At 36.9% G+C, this 17,886-nt stretch overlaps 1 protein-coding gene across 2 annotated transcripts in view; it reads left to right on the plus strand.

Moving 5' to 3' along the window:
* Nucleotides 1-17,886, plus strand: part of ITGA9 (integrin subunit alpha 9) — a 615,138-nt gene that overhangs the window by 15,616 nt on the left and 581,636 nt on the right. For both annotated transcript variants that reach the window (XM_032236787.1, XM_032236788.1), the window contains exons 2-4: nucleotides 5,126-5,253; nucleotides 6,251-6,357; nucleotides 10,304-10,427. In XM_032236787.1, coding sequence (XP_032092678.1) covers nucleotides 5,126-5,253; nucleotides 6,251-6,357; nucleotides 10,304-10,427 — 359 coding nt within the window. The remainder of the gene's footprint in view (nucleotides 1-5,125; nucleotides 5,254-6,250; nucleotides 6,358-10,303; nucleotides 10,428-17,886) is intronic.

Here is a 17,886-nt window from a genome sequence, read left to right on the forward strand (position 1 = left end):
AATTGATATTTGGTGGCTCACTGCCTACTATACTGGAAATAGCAATAGCAATAGCAGTAGACTTATATACCGCTTCATAGGGCTTTCAGCCCTCTCTAAGCGGTTTACAGAGAGTCAGCATATTGCCCCCAACAATCTGGGTCCTCATTTTACCCACCTCGGAAGGATGGAAGGCTGAGTCAACCCTGAGCCGGTGAGATTTGAACCGCTGAACTGCTGATCTAGCAGTAGCCTGCAGTGCTGCATTTAACCACTGCGCCACCTTGGCTCTAAATATTAACTAGTCATCATGATTCATTATTATTAACTAGATAATCTATGACCCAGTCCTTTCTCAGTATTTACTTACCTAAAGAGAGAAACAGAATCACCAGGAGTTGACAGAAAAGTAGTGGGAGTAGAATGATGTATGACTTCCTGCTAGCTTCCCTATTGACTTTGCCTGTGGGAAAGTGATAGGAGCATTGGAAATTACAATCACCTGACTGAAGCTGACTACAGTGATGCCGTCACAATCACAACTTTGTGAATACAATTGGTGTGAACATCTTTGACATTTCAATCACATTGGGAGTAATGGGTCCCATATTTTCCATACATTCTTCAAATTAGAAGATTCAAGGTACTTTGATTCAAAAATTGTTGCCTTGAAATGAACTACTTCAAGTATTTCAAGGTTACAAACAGATAGACTTGAGATGATCTGTTTTTCTTAGTTGCCTTAGTTTTAGGGAATTTATCTAGTTCCAAAGTTCCCTTTAAGCAATAGTCATTGCTTAAAAATAGTCATTACTACATGCTTTCAAAGCACTCCTCAATTCCACCATTAATAACACCTTAAAGTTTTCAACTTCTTATACATACGGCACATTTAGGTTTCCAAATAGGGTTTTAGCAGATTAATAGCATCATGATTTCTGCATATGTGCTTCTCTTAATTTAAGTCAGTCACAGGCAAAAATGCCAGCTATGTCTTTGCCATAGTTTGCTCAGAAAAAAGCATTTTTTGGAGGAATGCTAATGTATAGTCTTTGGTGCTTTGTGGATATTGTTATAATTCTTTTCATATGATAAAATATAATATAGGCCCAAGATCAAGATTACTTTCTTTCTATTTAACTTAACACAAGTAGTCTTCTAGAATCATTTCGCACATTCGTAAGATAACATTTTTTGCATTACTCTGAGCAAGAGCAGATAGAAATACTTTAAAGGTAAAGGTTCTCCTCACACATATGTGCTAGTTGTTCTCAACTCTAGGGGAAGGTGCTCATCTCCGTTTCAAAGCTGAAGAGCCAGGCTGTGCGAATACGTCTTTGTGGTCATGTGGCTGGCATGACTAAACACCGAAGACGCATGGAACACTGTTACCTTCCCACCAAAGGTGGTTCCTATTTTTCTACTTGCATTTTTTACGTGCTTTCGAACTGCTAGGTTGGCAGAAGCTAGGACAAATAACGTGAGCTCACTCCATTATGCGGTGCTAGAGATTTGAACCATTGAACTGCTGATCTTTCTGATCAACAGGCTCAGTGTCTTAGCGAGTGGGCCACCACTCTAAATGTTTTCAAAAGATTACTTGTGCCAGATGAATGGTTTTAGTACTTAAAAGTAAAGTGATGAGTCGATTTCATTTTCTATACTATAGATTTTTCTCCCACTAGCTAAAACTAGGACCATTTTTAGAAGGTTTCTTGTCTCCACATCAACTTTAAATGGGATTTGCTCATTAAATCAAGCTACAGTAAATTATGCCAGAAATTCTGAAATTTTATGATACTATGACCCCTTAAAATGATTAAATGAATTTGTCTGATCAATCCTGTGACTAAAATTATTTACTGTGTTCTTACTGTGCAAGAAATAAATATGGTACTTTCAATAATTATATTCAGTCTGTATGTTCAATAAAACAATAGCAGAACTTTTCAACTTTGTAATATAAACCCAAACTATTTCATTTGCTAAACAAAATGTAACAGGAGAAATCTGTCCATAACATCTGATTATTATTATTTTTATCATGATACCTGTGGAGATGCTCTATTATCCTGGTCAAGGATATCCCAAAGCAGGGGTGGGTTTCAATTTTTTACTACTGGTTCTGTGGGCATGGCTATGTGGGGTGGCATGTGGCTAAGTGGACGTAGCCAACTTGACATAAATCATGCACACACACACACTCAGTCACATGCCCCTCTAGCCACGCCCACAGAACTGCAAAAAATTCTGTTTTGCCAGCTGGGAGGTTGGCAAAGAAGCCTTGTTTTCCCTGCCGCCTGCGGCTCTTGAAGGAAGGAGGCAAGTAAGTGAGCCCTGGACGGCATCTCTGCCTCTGTTGCCCCCGTCGCGAATGGTATGACTGTTGTGAGTTTTAAATTGTATATTGTTATGTTTGCTTTTTACATTTTTTGTCTGTAACCCCCCTTCCCCGGTTCGAGTTGTGAGCCGCCCTGAGTCCCCCTTCGGGGGAAAAGGGCGGCATACAAATACAATAAACTGAAACTGAACTCCTTCCTCTGAAAACTGGCTTCAGGGATGGCCAGCCTCTCTCGCTGCTGTGCCCCTCACTCGCCTTCCACCTCCTACCTTTATGAAGTACCGTATATCATGACTTTTAATGTAATGTTACACTGTAAAGATATTTGTGAAAAGAATCACAAATATTTATGTGACAGCAGAAGTTCATGCTATTGTCACTGCTCTTAGCCCAAGAGGCACTGTCTGAGCCTGAGGAGGCTCCAACTTCTCTGGTGGGAAGTTTAACCCTGATCCCAGTTGGGAGAAGGCCCCAAAAGCAATCAGTCCCTCCCCCCAAACAGCTTGGGAGGTGGAGAGATGGTAGCTGATTGGCCCAGGCACCTGGCTTCCCTTATCTCCAGCCACCGCCTGCCCGTTCACTTACCGCTTTCCTGGGAAGGGCTTCAGGAGGCTTTGTTGAGCCATCCCAGAGCTGCATGGAGGCTTCCCTACTGGGAACCCGGCCCGCTGCTCCCACGAGAGGCTCAGCTTTGCCCACCGGGCAGCCTTTTCAGGAGCATCTCAGCTCAACCTTACCTTGCCTGCAGAAGCCCAGGCTGGGGTGCTTTGTGTGGGCTTGGTGGCAGAAAGACCCCCAGTGTCCATTCCTTCAGGTGGGAACCCTTCAAATGGGGCCCAAACTGGCCACAGGGTGGGTGGTGGCCTCCCACCACCTCCTATCCCAGGAAGCTGCCGCATCCAATTGCCCAGGGTGGCCTCGACCCCTGCCTCCCTATCTCCTCCAGGCCCATGCAATCTCCGTGCCACCCCACCAACCTGGTGATGCTCCCAGTTGTGCTCACCTGCACATGTGCATGACTATATTTCATTCATTTAACTTGACTGATTCTCCAAACTGAGAAACAATCAGGCATTTTAATCAGAGCTTGGTAACAGCAAAATTTGTTGACTTCATAATTTTCTGTAATTTAAGGATTTGGATAATTGTTCTAATTTGTAAAAAGATTGTTAAAGATAGTCCTTGTCAGAATCATACAATTGAATGGCTTAGCCTTCTAAACTTTGGAAAAATTAAACTCTTAATATAGTTACTTCCCCCCTTCCTCTAATGTTCAAGTTTTGCAGCGAACAGCCTATTTCAGTTTCAGTTTAGCCTGATTAGCACAAGGGAAAAAAATCTGCCTCTGCCTCCCAGCAATTTGCCTTCTTGCAGCAAACAGCATGTTTCAGTTTCAGAACAGTCTGATTAGCACAAGCATGTAGTTGTTGTTGGATTGGTCTCCCGGTGATCAGCTGTTTCAGGCTGCAGGGATTACTATAGCCTATTGTTGTCTCTGCATGCCCTGTTTTCAGCCTCTGCTCGCCCCATTTTCTGCCCGTTCTGGGCAGCAGGAATCAGAATGGGGGGGGGGGGAATGGACCCTGCAAATTGCTGGAAGGCAGAAGCCAAAGAGTGGAGACAGGCAGGGGCAGGGGGCAGGACTACATTCAGTTAGACACACCCAAATTTTTACCCTCTTTAGGGGGGAAAAACTGTGTCTTATACTCTGAAAAATACAGTATTTTACTCCCCATCAGTCTAAAATTGTGACAGCAAAGTTATGGAATTTGGGGGCATTTGGGTATCTTAGAAAGAGTGGGAATGAAGGGGAAGTTGTACCCATTCCAACATAACTCTCCAAAAACAAATAGTTAAAATACTTTCCCCTAACACTTCTAGTGATACTATGGTGTTAATGGATAGTGTTCCATAACTTTTAGGAAAGTGTGGAGTCTGTACTTAAAATATTGTCCAGTCCTTTTTAAGGGTACCTCTTCTTTTCCCTTTAGCAATCATGTTGCGGACCTGAGAAGAATCTTGTGGGAAGGATTGGGGTGGAGGGGAGAAAGGGAATATAAATCTATAGTACAACTTGTGGATTGGTATGTTTATTCTATAAATCAGTTTTGAATAAACAAAAATGACATTGACTTTTGTGAATGGTAGAATTTTTATGTTTGCTGGTGATTCACATACTCTATGGCATATGCATAGTTCATATTGTCTCCTTTGTTTATTGAATGAACTATTATTGAGTTCATAGATTGTATTAATTTATAGAACTACAGTGACCGAGTTTATATATTGCACTAGGGTGAAATCAGATATGTCTTGATTCAAACCAACATTTCTGTTCAATTCAGGCTGGATTGTTCTATTAGTTCTTGTTTAACAACAATGAAATCTCCTAGCTGATAAGTAAGCTTAGAATTCTCTGCCTACAAATCTCTGGATCTAGGGGCAAATGACAAATTTTCTTGCTTTAAGTAATAAATTATAGCTTCCCCACAGTATCACTGTATATAAAGGCCAAGCTGTAACTTTGTTGAACAAGAACTTTGTTCTTGTTCTTTCCTAGCAGTTTATTTTGAGGTATGAGAACATATTACTTAGAAACATTTTCAGTTTGCCATTTTGGGATTTTCTACTCATTCAAATATTTCATGGATTTATTGAAGGAAAGGCCTTGTCTTATCTTACTGCAGTGGGTGATTGCCAATTCCCATGAGTGGAGGGAAAACAAGAGATCAGAAAGAGAGTTGTTACTGCGAAACTTGTGTATTTGCTTCTGATGTAAAACATTTATTTGCTCTTAATTTTCAGGGTCTTGGTTGGCGCCCCAAAGGCAGATTCTAAGTACAGTGCTTCTCTTAAGTCACCAGGAGCTGTATTCAAATGTCGGGTTCACACTAACCCTGATAGGAGGTGCACAGAGCTGGATATGGGTCGAGGTATGCATGAGCACAACTTTTTTATTTTCACTTTCTTTGTTTTAAGCAAAAAAAAATTCTTCCAAAGAAACAGAGAATCTTTTGCATAAAAACTCTTCCGACTATCTTTATTTACTTGTGTGCAAGTTGATGTACAGGAAGTGATATTCTTAAACTAGAAACAATACAGTATGGGAGGGCATTGAAATGAGAATCATTGGACAGAATATGGTCCATATTTATGTTATTTTCTGTTAGTTTGAAGAATCAAAGTGATCTGGAAATATAGATTCTGCCTCAGATATTGGTATTTTCCCAGTCCCTTTCCTTATGTCTTCTCCTTGATGACCCCAAAGGCTCTTGGTGCTTTGCTCTAATAGCTTTCTGAAATTGATGATAGGAGAAAACATTAGACCTGCCATTTCTGGAATGATTTGCTATCCATGTTTCCTGCTACCCTCTATGTTACTACAATCTAGGTTTCTATGAATGACAGCTGGTGGGAATTTGCCAGAAATGATTCTGTTGGCTAAGAGAGATTAGATCAGGAGTGTCAAACTCACGGCATTATGTTGTTGTCACATGATGTATTGTGACTTTTCCCCCTTTGCTAAACCTGGGGTGAACATAGCCAGCACGTGACACATCTGTCCCGTGGGCCACAAGTTTGACACCCCTGGATTAGATCCTTTCCCTCCTAATATAACTCTTAAAATGTAACATGTTAGAAAGTAACACTTCTTAGCCAATATATTAATGATGATTTCATATAGGTTTTCTATGGAATGTAGAATACCAGGATTGACAAAGAATTGCCAGTCTCTGATGAAATTGGTAAACTTTTTTCCATGAAGTATTTCCTTTATTGAGATATATACTATGCTAAGATAAATTAATTCTGAATCCACCAGATGGAAAAATAATGGTCTGTTATCTATAGTGCCATTTCCTGTAGATATACTTTACTGCCATCTTCATCCTTTTTAAGTTCTCACCCTTCTTCCTACATTTGTTTTAGCTAATGTTCGAGGAACATTCTGTGGAAAGACATGTAAAGAAGATAGAGATGATGAATGGATGGGTGTTAGTCTGGCAAGACAGCCAACGGTTGGAGGAAGTATATTGGTAAGTTGTTTTTCCTTGATATCATTGAAGTAGGAAGTGTCATATTGACATTGACATAAAATGTGTGGGAACAGATATGCTGAGCCAAAGACTGATGAGAATTCAGTTAATTCTCTGCTTCCTTTGGAAGGAAGGTAAATTGCATCCTGAGGACAAAGCTGCCATTTAGAAAGACAGCTTCAAAGCATTTACATCTGCTTCTGTCATCCCTGAGGGCTTCCTTTTCAAAGTGTAGATTTAGCATTTGGAACAGAACAAATATCACCTTGTGTTTCTGTAAATAAGTCTGCTCTTTTTATTTCCTTTAAAAAATATACATAGATGTTATGCATGTGTGTAGACTTAGTAAATATTGTAGGCCATGTTTCATAATTTATTTGTTGCTTTATGCTTAAACTAAAAATGAAATAACTAAATATTGATATTCCTATATATTTTTATGGATGGTCTTTTTGTAATTAGCAACTAAGAAGTCAGTGGAATGTAACTTTTTCTATGATGAAAAATGTCAGTGGGAGGTGACTTTTTCAATGATGAAGTGTGTTGTTCTTGATGGTAAATGGCTCAGAATTATAGTTCTTCAGAATAGTCAAGGTTGGACTGTGAATGTTTTGTCTTTTCTGATTCAACTTCAGTTTATTGTACCATTTGACCTCCAGGCAATTCAGGATTTCAGTAATCTCCCTGAAATGTGGTGGAAATCCCAATCATGTATCAAACTTAAATGACTTGCCATATTATTTATAGTATACATTAAATACAGTAGAACCTCTGGTCACAATCATAATTTGTTCCATAACTTGGATCCCAACCTGATTTGGTTGTGACCTGAACCCGAACCTAATTTTGGAAATGTGTCACTTACAAAAAAAATGGCGCAGAAGGGGAAGTCAGCCACAGGGGGGAAAATTGTGAACTTTTTGGTCAGAATGCGATTTGGTCGTGGTCAGAAGTGTTCGTGACCAGAGGTTCTACTATATATAGCAGGTCAAGTAAAACTTTGATGGACACCAAAAGTCAATAGCTTTCTGAAGCTGCTCTTTCAGTTAGGATTTAAACCATTATATCCCCAAGCTGCATTCTCTAAAGAAATCTACAAAGAATACCATGGTTCATTGTACAAGAAGCTCTTCAGAGGGAAGATCCAAGGCCATTTGCACCCCCAAATACAATCTAAATTCATTTAATCTCGACCAGGAAAAATCTCAGCTGAAGACTCTATTCAGTCAACTTTGCAGAAGATGATTTATTTCATCTTCTTTCAAACATGCATAGACATATTGTAATAATGAGGATTTTTCTATTTCCAGTACACATATATTCTGATGACTTGCAGCCTTTTTCAACATTTTTTTGAATGAGTAGTATAACCTAGTATGATCTAGGAAAGTTGTGTTGCAATTATTTGAAATAAAACTTTGGAATACTTTTGGTGTTCCAAAAATACTTTAAATAGTGTCTCAGTCTCTCTCTCTTCCTCTCCCTCTCTCTCTCTCTCCCCCCCTTCCTCCCTCCCTTCCCCCTCTCTCCCCCTCTCTCCCGTAACTGTACCTATGTGTATTTCAACCACAAAATGTGAACATGGAGACATTATACAAAGGATGTATTAGACTTAATGGGTCTTAATGCACAATATGTTGTTTTAAAATAGAAAGAGGTAACTTCACATAGTTTCTCCACCTGATGAAACCATTGCTAGCACTGATGCCATGTATGAAACAAGACTAAATTAGATTTAGGCAGCAAATGGTGCAATTTTAGTTTAGTTTTTAAATACATATTTTTTTTCTTGATGAAACATTGGTTCTTTCATTAACATGTTTCATTTGAAACATAACTGGCTAAAACAATAAAAGAATCAGAAATGTTAATGCCATATTAAATCATGGATCTGTTAAATATCAGGTTGGAATAGAAAACTAAATGGAAGACAAGAGATCAATAAATTGCTGACAACATATATTTCAAATATAATTTTGGCAGGTGATTTGGATTTTCAAATATCAACCTGAGGATTGGTGTTTGCTTCAACTCAAGTGTTAGAAAAAGAGAAGTTATTCCAATGCTAATGCTGGAAAAGTGCTATTTGGGAACAGTCATTAGAACTTGGAGAAGAACCATCTGTCTTAATTTTGCTATACCATACATTTAATACATTTATTCTGAAATTGTTTCTTCTCTCTGCTGCTAAATTCTGAAATTAAAGAATGACTAAAAGCACAAACCTATTTGTTTCTGTCCGGTATTCTTAAGGACATTGAAATAGGATTGCAGACCTGAGCTGAGAGCAGGGAACATAACATCTCTGATATCATCACAAATAATCCAACTTGTATATTTTCCATTGGGCATTAGGAGGCAAATGGAATAATTGCATCACTTGCATAATTAAGCCATGAAGCACATATCATTGTTTTGATACTGCAACTTGTAATGGAACTTACAAGGTGAATATCTGTGATTGAGACTTCGGGATCATTTCCTTATCCATGTAGTTGTATCTTCTATTGTATTTGATTCACTTCAATGTGATATATTGAATAAACACAATAAACTGAATTGATACATAGTGATAGCTATTAATTGTGATTTTGCAGATCATAATGTTTGGGTTCAGTATACTAAGCCAAAATCAAACAAATGAAATTATGGCATATTGTATTGCATGAGGAAAACCTAATGAATGAATGGCCTTGAAGACCTAGTTGTTGAGATCAGATATATCCTTGCTTGTCAAATATTAGCCATATGTCCTCATATCCTGTAATCTGAAATATATTTAATTAATGAACTGATTCATTAGTAGCACACACATAATGTACTGAATAAACCCCACTCAAATGGTTTATATGTGTAAGATATCCTTCTTCATATGTATTTAGATTAGGTTATTGATAGAGGTATTAATAGCCTAATTTTCTCCTGATATAGAAACAAGTAAACATTTTAGAAATTGTAGCATTAGGAAGCTTTATTTACTTTGCTTTATTGTGAAGGATTGTTTGTATTATGGTTTATGCTAAGTATATATTTTTGTATTAAATATTCCTTCTTTCTTGCAATATCCAGTTTCCTGGAGATTTGTAAAAATGCTATCTTAATAGTGTACATTGCCTATAAAATGCTATCTTCCAGTAGGAGGTTTGTGTGTATTTTGTATTTATAATGGGAATATTTCAGAAAAGGAGCTACTTCATAACATTAAAATATAAATATTTTATAATTTTAAAAAAATATAAATTTAGCTAATATAGTTCAGTTTTTTATAAGATTGCTTATGTGCATCTTTCTATGAAAGGAGAGAGCTATATAAAATCTATTCTAGCATTCTATATTCTGCCATAAAAGTTCTTTATATAGGACTAAGGGTATTAGAGGATTGTGTGATTAATTTCAGATCAATATGAAAAATTAGATTGTAGAATAGAGCAACAAATTGAACCTGAAATTCATGCCCTATTGTTGGAATGGGCTAATTGTAGATCAAGGATTGTGGTTTCTGATAGGAGAGTTCCATCCATTTTTTGCATTGTAGGGATAGGATTACAAAATTAGAGAGAAGAGGAAAGTTGGATACACTTTTAACTATGGACCTAATGATAATCCTGCCATTCAATCCCTATCTGAGAAAGGTTTGTCCAATCATGGTATAAAGAAAGCATACTCACATAAAATTTCTTCCAAGACTAGTTCAAATCCTACTGACTTTATGGGCACATCTGTGTAGGGTTCTTTTGGCAGTAATGTGTCGTTGCCTTCTCCCCAGTTTATGAGTCATATTTGGTGGTTTACATCTAAGAAATAACCATACCTAACTTTGCAATTGAAGATTGGCTTAATTAGTATAAGAGTTGCCATTTAGTTGGACATTATCCTTGTAACTTTGGGGAGGGGGGGGGAATACAACCACTAACAAATTTTTAAAGTGTTTCCTCTTTTTCCTTAGGCCTGTGCCCATCGTTGGAAAAATGTCTACTATGAAACTGAGTACATCCTTCCTCATGGTTTTTGCAACATTATCCCTCCCAATCTTGGATTGAATGGTAAAAAATTAATGCCTTGCTATGAAGGTAAGAGGGCATGTTATTTTTCCATATCTATGCTAGTACTTGTGATGGATTTTCTTTTTACATTTGTTCTATTAATTATAGTTGTGGCAGTAAGTGCATTTGAATGCTGTCTTTATCTTGTAAATTAAATTATGACTTAACTATAGTACTTCTATCCTAATACAATATAAAAATAGGGGACAACTTTAGTTTACTTGTGCTTTCCAGTTATGTTGGGACTGTAATCTGGAGGCATTAGAATGGGAAAAGCTGATACTAAGAGATACTTTTGGTAGTTGTTTTGAATTCTACAGGCTATGAAGCGAGTCACTGCCCTCTGAATGAAGAACTGTGTACTAAACAGCTGCAGGCCTTTTCAGTTGTGTCTTAAATCCTTTCCATTCAACTCTGTATAAAAACCAGCTTATGTTTTATCACCAGAGAACTGCAGTTTAACCATAAGTCCTTGCTTTGGTTCTGTTCATTCTCTTCCTATTCTCCTTTTCTTCCTCCTCCTCCTCATTTCCCTTGCCATCTTGATGTCCTTGGGCCACGCTATATATTTTATCAGAATAATAGATCCTTCTATTTTGCTTTTTGAATATTACTATCTAATTAATGTCATATACTTGCTGCTAATGTACTAACAAAGGAAAAATCATTTGCACTCCATCTTATCAATTATATATTTTTAATGAAATTAAAATATCTCATGGTTCTAGGTAACTTTGATGCTTGTATTATGTACTTTATAATGCAAGATACCTGATAGGTCATATTTTTATTTTATTTTATTTTATTAGTATTTATAGGCCGCCCTTTTCCCTGAGGGGACTCAGGGCGGCTTACATAAAATAAGGAAGGGAGGGTACAGACAATAGACACAAACAATACATCGAAGTAAAATAGTAAGCAACATTCATTCATCATTCGGGTGGGGACAAATTAGCTTTATCCCCAGGCCTGACGGGCTAGCCAGATCTTAAGGGCTGTGCGGAAGGTCTGGACGGTGGTGAGGGTACGAATCTCCACGGGGAGATCGTTCCAAAGGGTCGGAGCTACTACTGAAAAGGCTCTCCTCCGTGTAGTTGCAGTCGGCACTGACTGGCAGATGGAACTCGGAGGAGGCCTAATCTATGCGATCTAATTGGTCGCGATCTAATTGGTCCGCAATATACGGAAGATTGGTATCTGTCTAAACCAGGGATGTCAAACTCAAGGCCTGGGGGCCTGATCCATTCATGGGGTGTTTAGATCTGGCCCATGGAGCCACCCTGAAAACAGCAAGGACCTGCGTGCAATACCTCTACCAGTGAAAATGGAGCGTGGGAGGACTGAGCTCTGTTTTCACTGGCAGAGAATTGAAGGAGGACATTGCAGTGAAATGGAGCTTGCGAGGACTGCTGGCAGAGGGTTGAAGGAGGCTGTTGCAACCAAAAACTGAGCTTGGAAGCCCATTTTCATTTTCATTTGAAGAGTGCTCAGGCCACAAGAGGTACCCCAACATGAGTGACAGCAAACTGGCCATGCCCACCATGGTCATGGCCACCCCAGTCCCCCCCAAGGTCAAACACAACACATATGTGGCCCTCAATGAAATTGAGTTTGACAGCTCTAGTCTAGACTTAACAAATTAAAAAAAATATTCTGAAATGTACTTTCTCGGATATTTGGATTGATTTAAGTATGTTTTATTGTCTTCCTCTGGGAGAATTAAAAGTTGAGGAGAAAAACATTGAAATGAATTGATAAATAAGGCAAATCTTAAATAATAAGATAAGGGGGAACTGCAGCTCAAAAACTTTTTAAAAATATAGGTAAGAAAGGGATAAATAAAACTAGCATAACAGTAAACAAGTAAATAACAAGGTATAAAAACAAGCACAGAAAGGCAGAAAAAGGATAAGCAAAAAAGATACGAAACTTGTACCCTTAAAGAACCAGAAAAAAAGATTCAACAGAAAGTTCTCCAGCTGGAGAGACGTGGCTGTGTGTGGGCTCTTAAGAGTCTCACATGATGGGACACCTCTAAAGCATATATCAGAGTTCTCACAATGACATACATAGAGAAAAAGAACAGACAGAATAGACAAACTCAAAAGAAGTTGGAATCAGAATATAAAAGTCTTGTGACGGAGCTGCAGAAAAATCTACAAATAAAAAAGTAAAAAATAATTTGGAACTGCAAAGACATAAACTGAACTTGATAGAAAATGAGGATCTGGCAAACAAAATAAAATTGGCAAAACAAAACTTTTTTGAAAATGCAAATAAACCAAGACGTTGGTTGGCTTACAAGTAGAAAGTAGGAGTTGGAAGAGAAGAGAGGGAAAACAGCATTCAGTATTAGTGGAGATCAGTGGAAACTCTGGAGATTCTGATACTTCGAGTTTTGTGGACATTTGTGGACAAGTGAGTTTCCAAAATGAAGGGGATGTGGCCCCAGAGAATAGCAGCGATTTAGCGATGGAAATGGAGGATTGGAAAGACTGATATTGATATAGATAGATCGAGAGGAAAGAAGAGTGTGGAAACTAAGAATTGTTTATTAAAAGACCTAAAGACAGAATAAATGTTTGGAGCAAGACAGTGTTGGAATATTTATAATAAGCTTTTTAGATGGAAAGGGTGGTGTGGAGAAGTGATGGTGACTGTGCTAATTAGGAGGAAGTTAAGATCTAGCAATAAAGAGAGAAGAGCGCTGATGCAGCAGTAAGACCAGCAGAAAAAGAACCATTTTCAAATAGTGATGGAGCTTACTGACTATAATTGCTTATCCTAGAAGAGACTATTTTACAATACAATTTGGACAATAGACCATAACAATTTACAGTTAAAAATATATTCTTGATAAATTATATGTCTGCTTTGTATATATGTTAGTCACTCCCATATCTATGCGTATATAAGTGTGTATATAAAAATGGATCTAGATCTATCTATCTATCTATCTATCTATCTATCTATCTATCTATCTATCTATCTATCTCTCAATATAAAGAATTAACTTAGAAAAGAATATTAAATAGTAAAATTTAATAGACTGTTTAAAAGTTTATAAACTTATAATATATTAACTACTGACCTTTAATTGTATAAACTATAACTTTATATATATATATATATTTTAAAGTCACAACCCCTGGTATGCCCAAATATGGCTAGCTGATGAGAGCTAAATAGCTTGAAATAGATCTATACTAGTCTCCCTTTATTTATTATCAGCATAAATATAACATATATATATATATATATATATATATATATATATATATATATATATATATATATATATATATACACACACATACATACATACATACACACACACACACACACACACATATATATATATACATACATACATACACACATACACACATACACACATACATACACACAATGCAATCCTTAAACTTTTTATAATCTTTAGACCTAATATTGCTCTGTCTATTAATATTTAGAATTCCTAGATTATATTATTGATATTGTGGATATTGATATGGGTATAATAATATATTACAATACCTAATTTTAAAGGACAAGGGCTTATTTTGACCCATGCGCTTAAACCCCCTTGTGCTTATTATCCAGGTAGGTCTTATTTTCAGAGAAACAGAGTATTTATCTATCAGTTTTCCACTTCTCCTGTGTACAGTTCCCCCAGTTTATACACATTATATAATATATAAACCTACCTGGATAATAAGCCCAATTGGGCTTTTGAATGCATGTGCCAAAATAAGCCCTCTCCCGAAAATAAGTCATCCCCCAAAATATTGCAACACAGCAGCAGCCAATAAGTGGCCACACTCGGTGCCTCCTATACCTCAAAAATAATAAGACCTCCCTGAAAATAAGGCCAAGCATTTATTTTGGGGGTGAAAAGAAATAAGACCCTGACTTATTTTTGAGAAACACAGTAGTAGCTGATTTATGGTATTGTGGAAGAATTTTTTTTAAGATTCTGAAAAGACAAGTACGACAACAATAACAAAAATAGGGGAAAAATAACATCAAACCAAACACCAACAGTAGCCTCCCCATTGGCACAGCACTTGATAGAAAGAATGTTGGAGGGCAAGAAATCAGGCTCTATGTTGAGTTTGCAGAACATGCAGTTGACCCTTATGATGATCCAGGAAATGATGATGAAAACACAGGAGTCAATAGCAAAAAAACATGTAGAAATAAAGAGTGAGATGGGAGAGATAAAAGAAGACATACATAAATTGGATGATAAGATAGGGATACAAGAGGCTATTGCTAGAAACAAACAGAAAATAAAGATAGTGGAAAGTGGAACAGAACAAACCGAGAAAAGATTGGAAACAATAGGGAAAAAAAATGATTGCAGTGAATAGGGATCTGGAAGAGGAAATAGCACACTTGGAAATGGAGAAATCAGGATTTTTTTGAGATTCCAAAATGTAAAGAAGAAAATAAGGACAAAGATCTATTAGAACTAATGGTAGAAATGTTGACTGACGCATTACAGAAAAGTAAACAAGAGACTCAAAATGACATAGATGAGATCTATAGAATTCGTTCCAATTATATATGTAGACACAAACTTTCATTAGAAGTACATGTGAAAAAATTTGGCTACAACATTGAACTAGAACATTGGGAAAAACTTTGGGAAAAGAACTACAAATTAACAATATCAGGGGCATATAGAGAAAACTAATGCAAAATGTTTTATCATTGGCATTTACCCCCAGCGAGACTGGCAAAAATGTTTCCGAACAGATTGGCAGAATGCTGGAGGTGCAAATACAAACAAGGCACATTTTTCCATATGTGGTGAATGTGCCCCAAAGTTAGGAAATATTGGATTAAAATAAAGACATGGATAGAAGAAATTACGGAGCCAAAAAATGAATTGAGACTAGAATTATTCCTATTAGGTATAATAAGAGATGACCTAAGTAAAAAAATTCAATATATCATATTCCATATAATAACCGTGGCTGGAATTACATTTGCTCAAAACTGGAAACAAGATAACATTCCTTCAGATATAATGGTAATAAAAAAGGTGGTTGAGTGTGTTGAGATTGACAGACTAACCATGGGATTAAAAGATAGAGAAGAAACAGAGTACTACATGATTTGGAATATATGGTAAAATTGGCTAGAAAATATATGTAAAGATCATACAAAAAGACTACTGAAGAGGTATATTAAAAAGGGAAGGTATTGTATATATTTGTTAAAATGGTTAGGTCGAAACCATGTATATATATGAATAATTATACAGTACATAGAATTATGATGTATGATGTATAAAGAAAGTTGAAATAGACATGATGTAAATATGAGTGATAGTAATACTGAAATGCTGTTAAGAGTAGAAATGTGATGTTAAAGTTGAAATATGTTCAATAAAAATTATTTAAAAAAAATAAAACTGAACAATCAATTTCCTTCCCTGGTTGAAAATACTCAGGCCAACAACCTCTCCCTCAAAGAAAACATGCAAACACTTAGAAAAGAGACATCTAATATCCCTTCAAAAGTTACATCAACAAACTGACCTGGGATAAGCAGAAAAGCACCTCAGACTGCACCCCCTAAAAAAGGAAGGTGAGTGTTGATGATCGGAGATTCTATTCTCAGAGGAAGAAGAAGCCATCTGCAGACCGAACATACAATCTAGGGAGCCATGTTGTCCCCCTGGAGCAAAATCAAGGATGTGGCTCATAACTTAACCAAAATAATAAAACCCACAGATTATTACCCCTTTCTACTACTACATATAGGAACAAATGATACAAAAAAGAACTTGAAAACAATATTGAGCAATTATGAGCAGCTGGGCAAGAAAGTTAAGGAGTTAGATGCACAAGTAGTTTTTTCATCTGTACTTCCAACAAAAGATCAATATCTGGTAAGAGAACAAAGGATTCTAGAGGTGAATCACGGGCTAAAGGGTTGATGTCACCAAAAAAATTTGGATTTCTGGATCATGGTCTGTACTACCTCCATGATGGGGTTTTGTCAAGGGATGGGCTGCCCCTCACAAATACTGGAAAGAATGTTTTTGGAAAATGACTGGCTCAACTTATCAGGAGAGCTTTAAACTAAATGGCCAATCTCCAGGAGACATAGGAAGCATACAGAGAATGAGACCTAAAGATCTTAAGTGCCTATATACAAATGCACACTGTTTGGGAAACAAACAGGGTGAAATTGAACTATTAATACATAAAGGTAGATACGATATAGTTGGAATTATAGAAACCTGGTGGGACGGAACCCAGAACTGGAACATACTGATAGACGGATACAAACTGTTCAAAAATAAACAGACCTCATAAAAGAGGACATGGAGTTGGACTGTATGTAAAGGACCACTACATTGCTACAGAAATGCACCAAAGATGAAAATCTCCTAGAAAGCATATGGGTCAATATAAAAGAAAAAGAATAACATTGTCATAGGTGTATACTACTGGCCACCCAACCAAGCAGAAAAAATAGATGTACTTTTTGCCAACCCACTATATGTAGAAACACACTACAATAGTAATTGGGGACTTCAATTATTGTGACATCAATTGGAAGACTTAATTCACACCAAGTGAGAAATCAAATAAGTTTCTGACCAACCTAGCTGACAATTTTGTTGTCCAAAAGGTAGAAGAGGGAACTAGAGGGACAGCCATACTGGGCTTAATTCTTACAAACAGATGTGTTAGAGGGAGTTGAAACCACAGGAACCTTGGGTGAGAGTGACCATGTCATACTAGAATTCAACACGCAAACACAAGCAACAGAACACAATGATACCAGAGTCCTAGATTTTAGATTCTAGATTTTAAAAGAGCTGATTTTAACAAACTCAGGGAGAACTTGGAAAATATTACTAGGATAAAAATCCTAAAGGGAAAAACAACTCAAGAAGCTTGGAAAAATATGACCATAAAAGCCGAGACCAGCACAATACCACTGAAAAAGAAACACAATAAAGCCAAGAAGAAACCAGCATGGCTGCATCTGATCTCTCTGACAAATTAAAAGACAAAAAGGACAAGTACAAAAAATGAAAAGAGGGACACATAACTAAGGCAGATAGCCAGAATCTGCCAAGACATGGCAAAGGCTCAGAATGAACCAAGACTTGCAACCAAAGTCAAAGATAATAAAAAAAGTTTCTTCAAACATATAAATAACAAGAAAAAAATCAAGGAAACGGCAATCCACTAAAAAGATGGCAAATAAGTAAAATGCAGCAGATAGAAAGCAGAGCTGCTTAAGTCATTCTTTGCCATTGGTATTCATGCAAAAAGAAACAGTAGGTTAACCTACCAAAAACATAACTGTAAAAGACAGACTAGAAATAAAACTTTAAATAAACAAAAAATAGTAAGAGAATACCTGTCTGATCTTGACGAATACAAATTATCAGAACCTGATGGATTACATCCCAGAGTTCTAAAGGAACTGGCAGATGTCCTCTCAGAAACACTGTACC

The sequence above is a fragment of the Thamnophis elegans genome, chromosome Z, assembly GCF_009769535.1.
Source record: "Thamnophis elegans isolate rThaEle1 chromosome Z, rThaEle1.pri, whole genome shotgun sequence".
In the NCBI taxonomy this organism is placed as follows: Eukaryota; Metazoa; Chordata; class Lepidosauria; order Squamata; family Colubridae; genus Thamnophis; species Thamnophis elegans.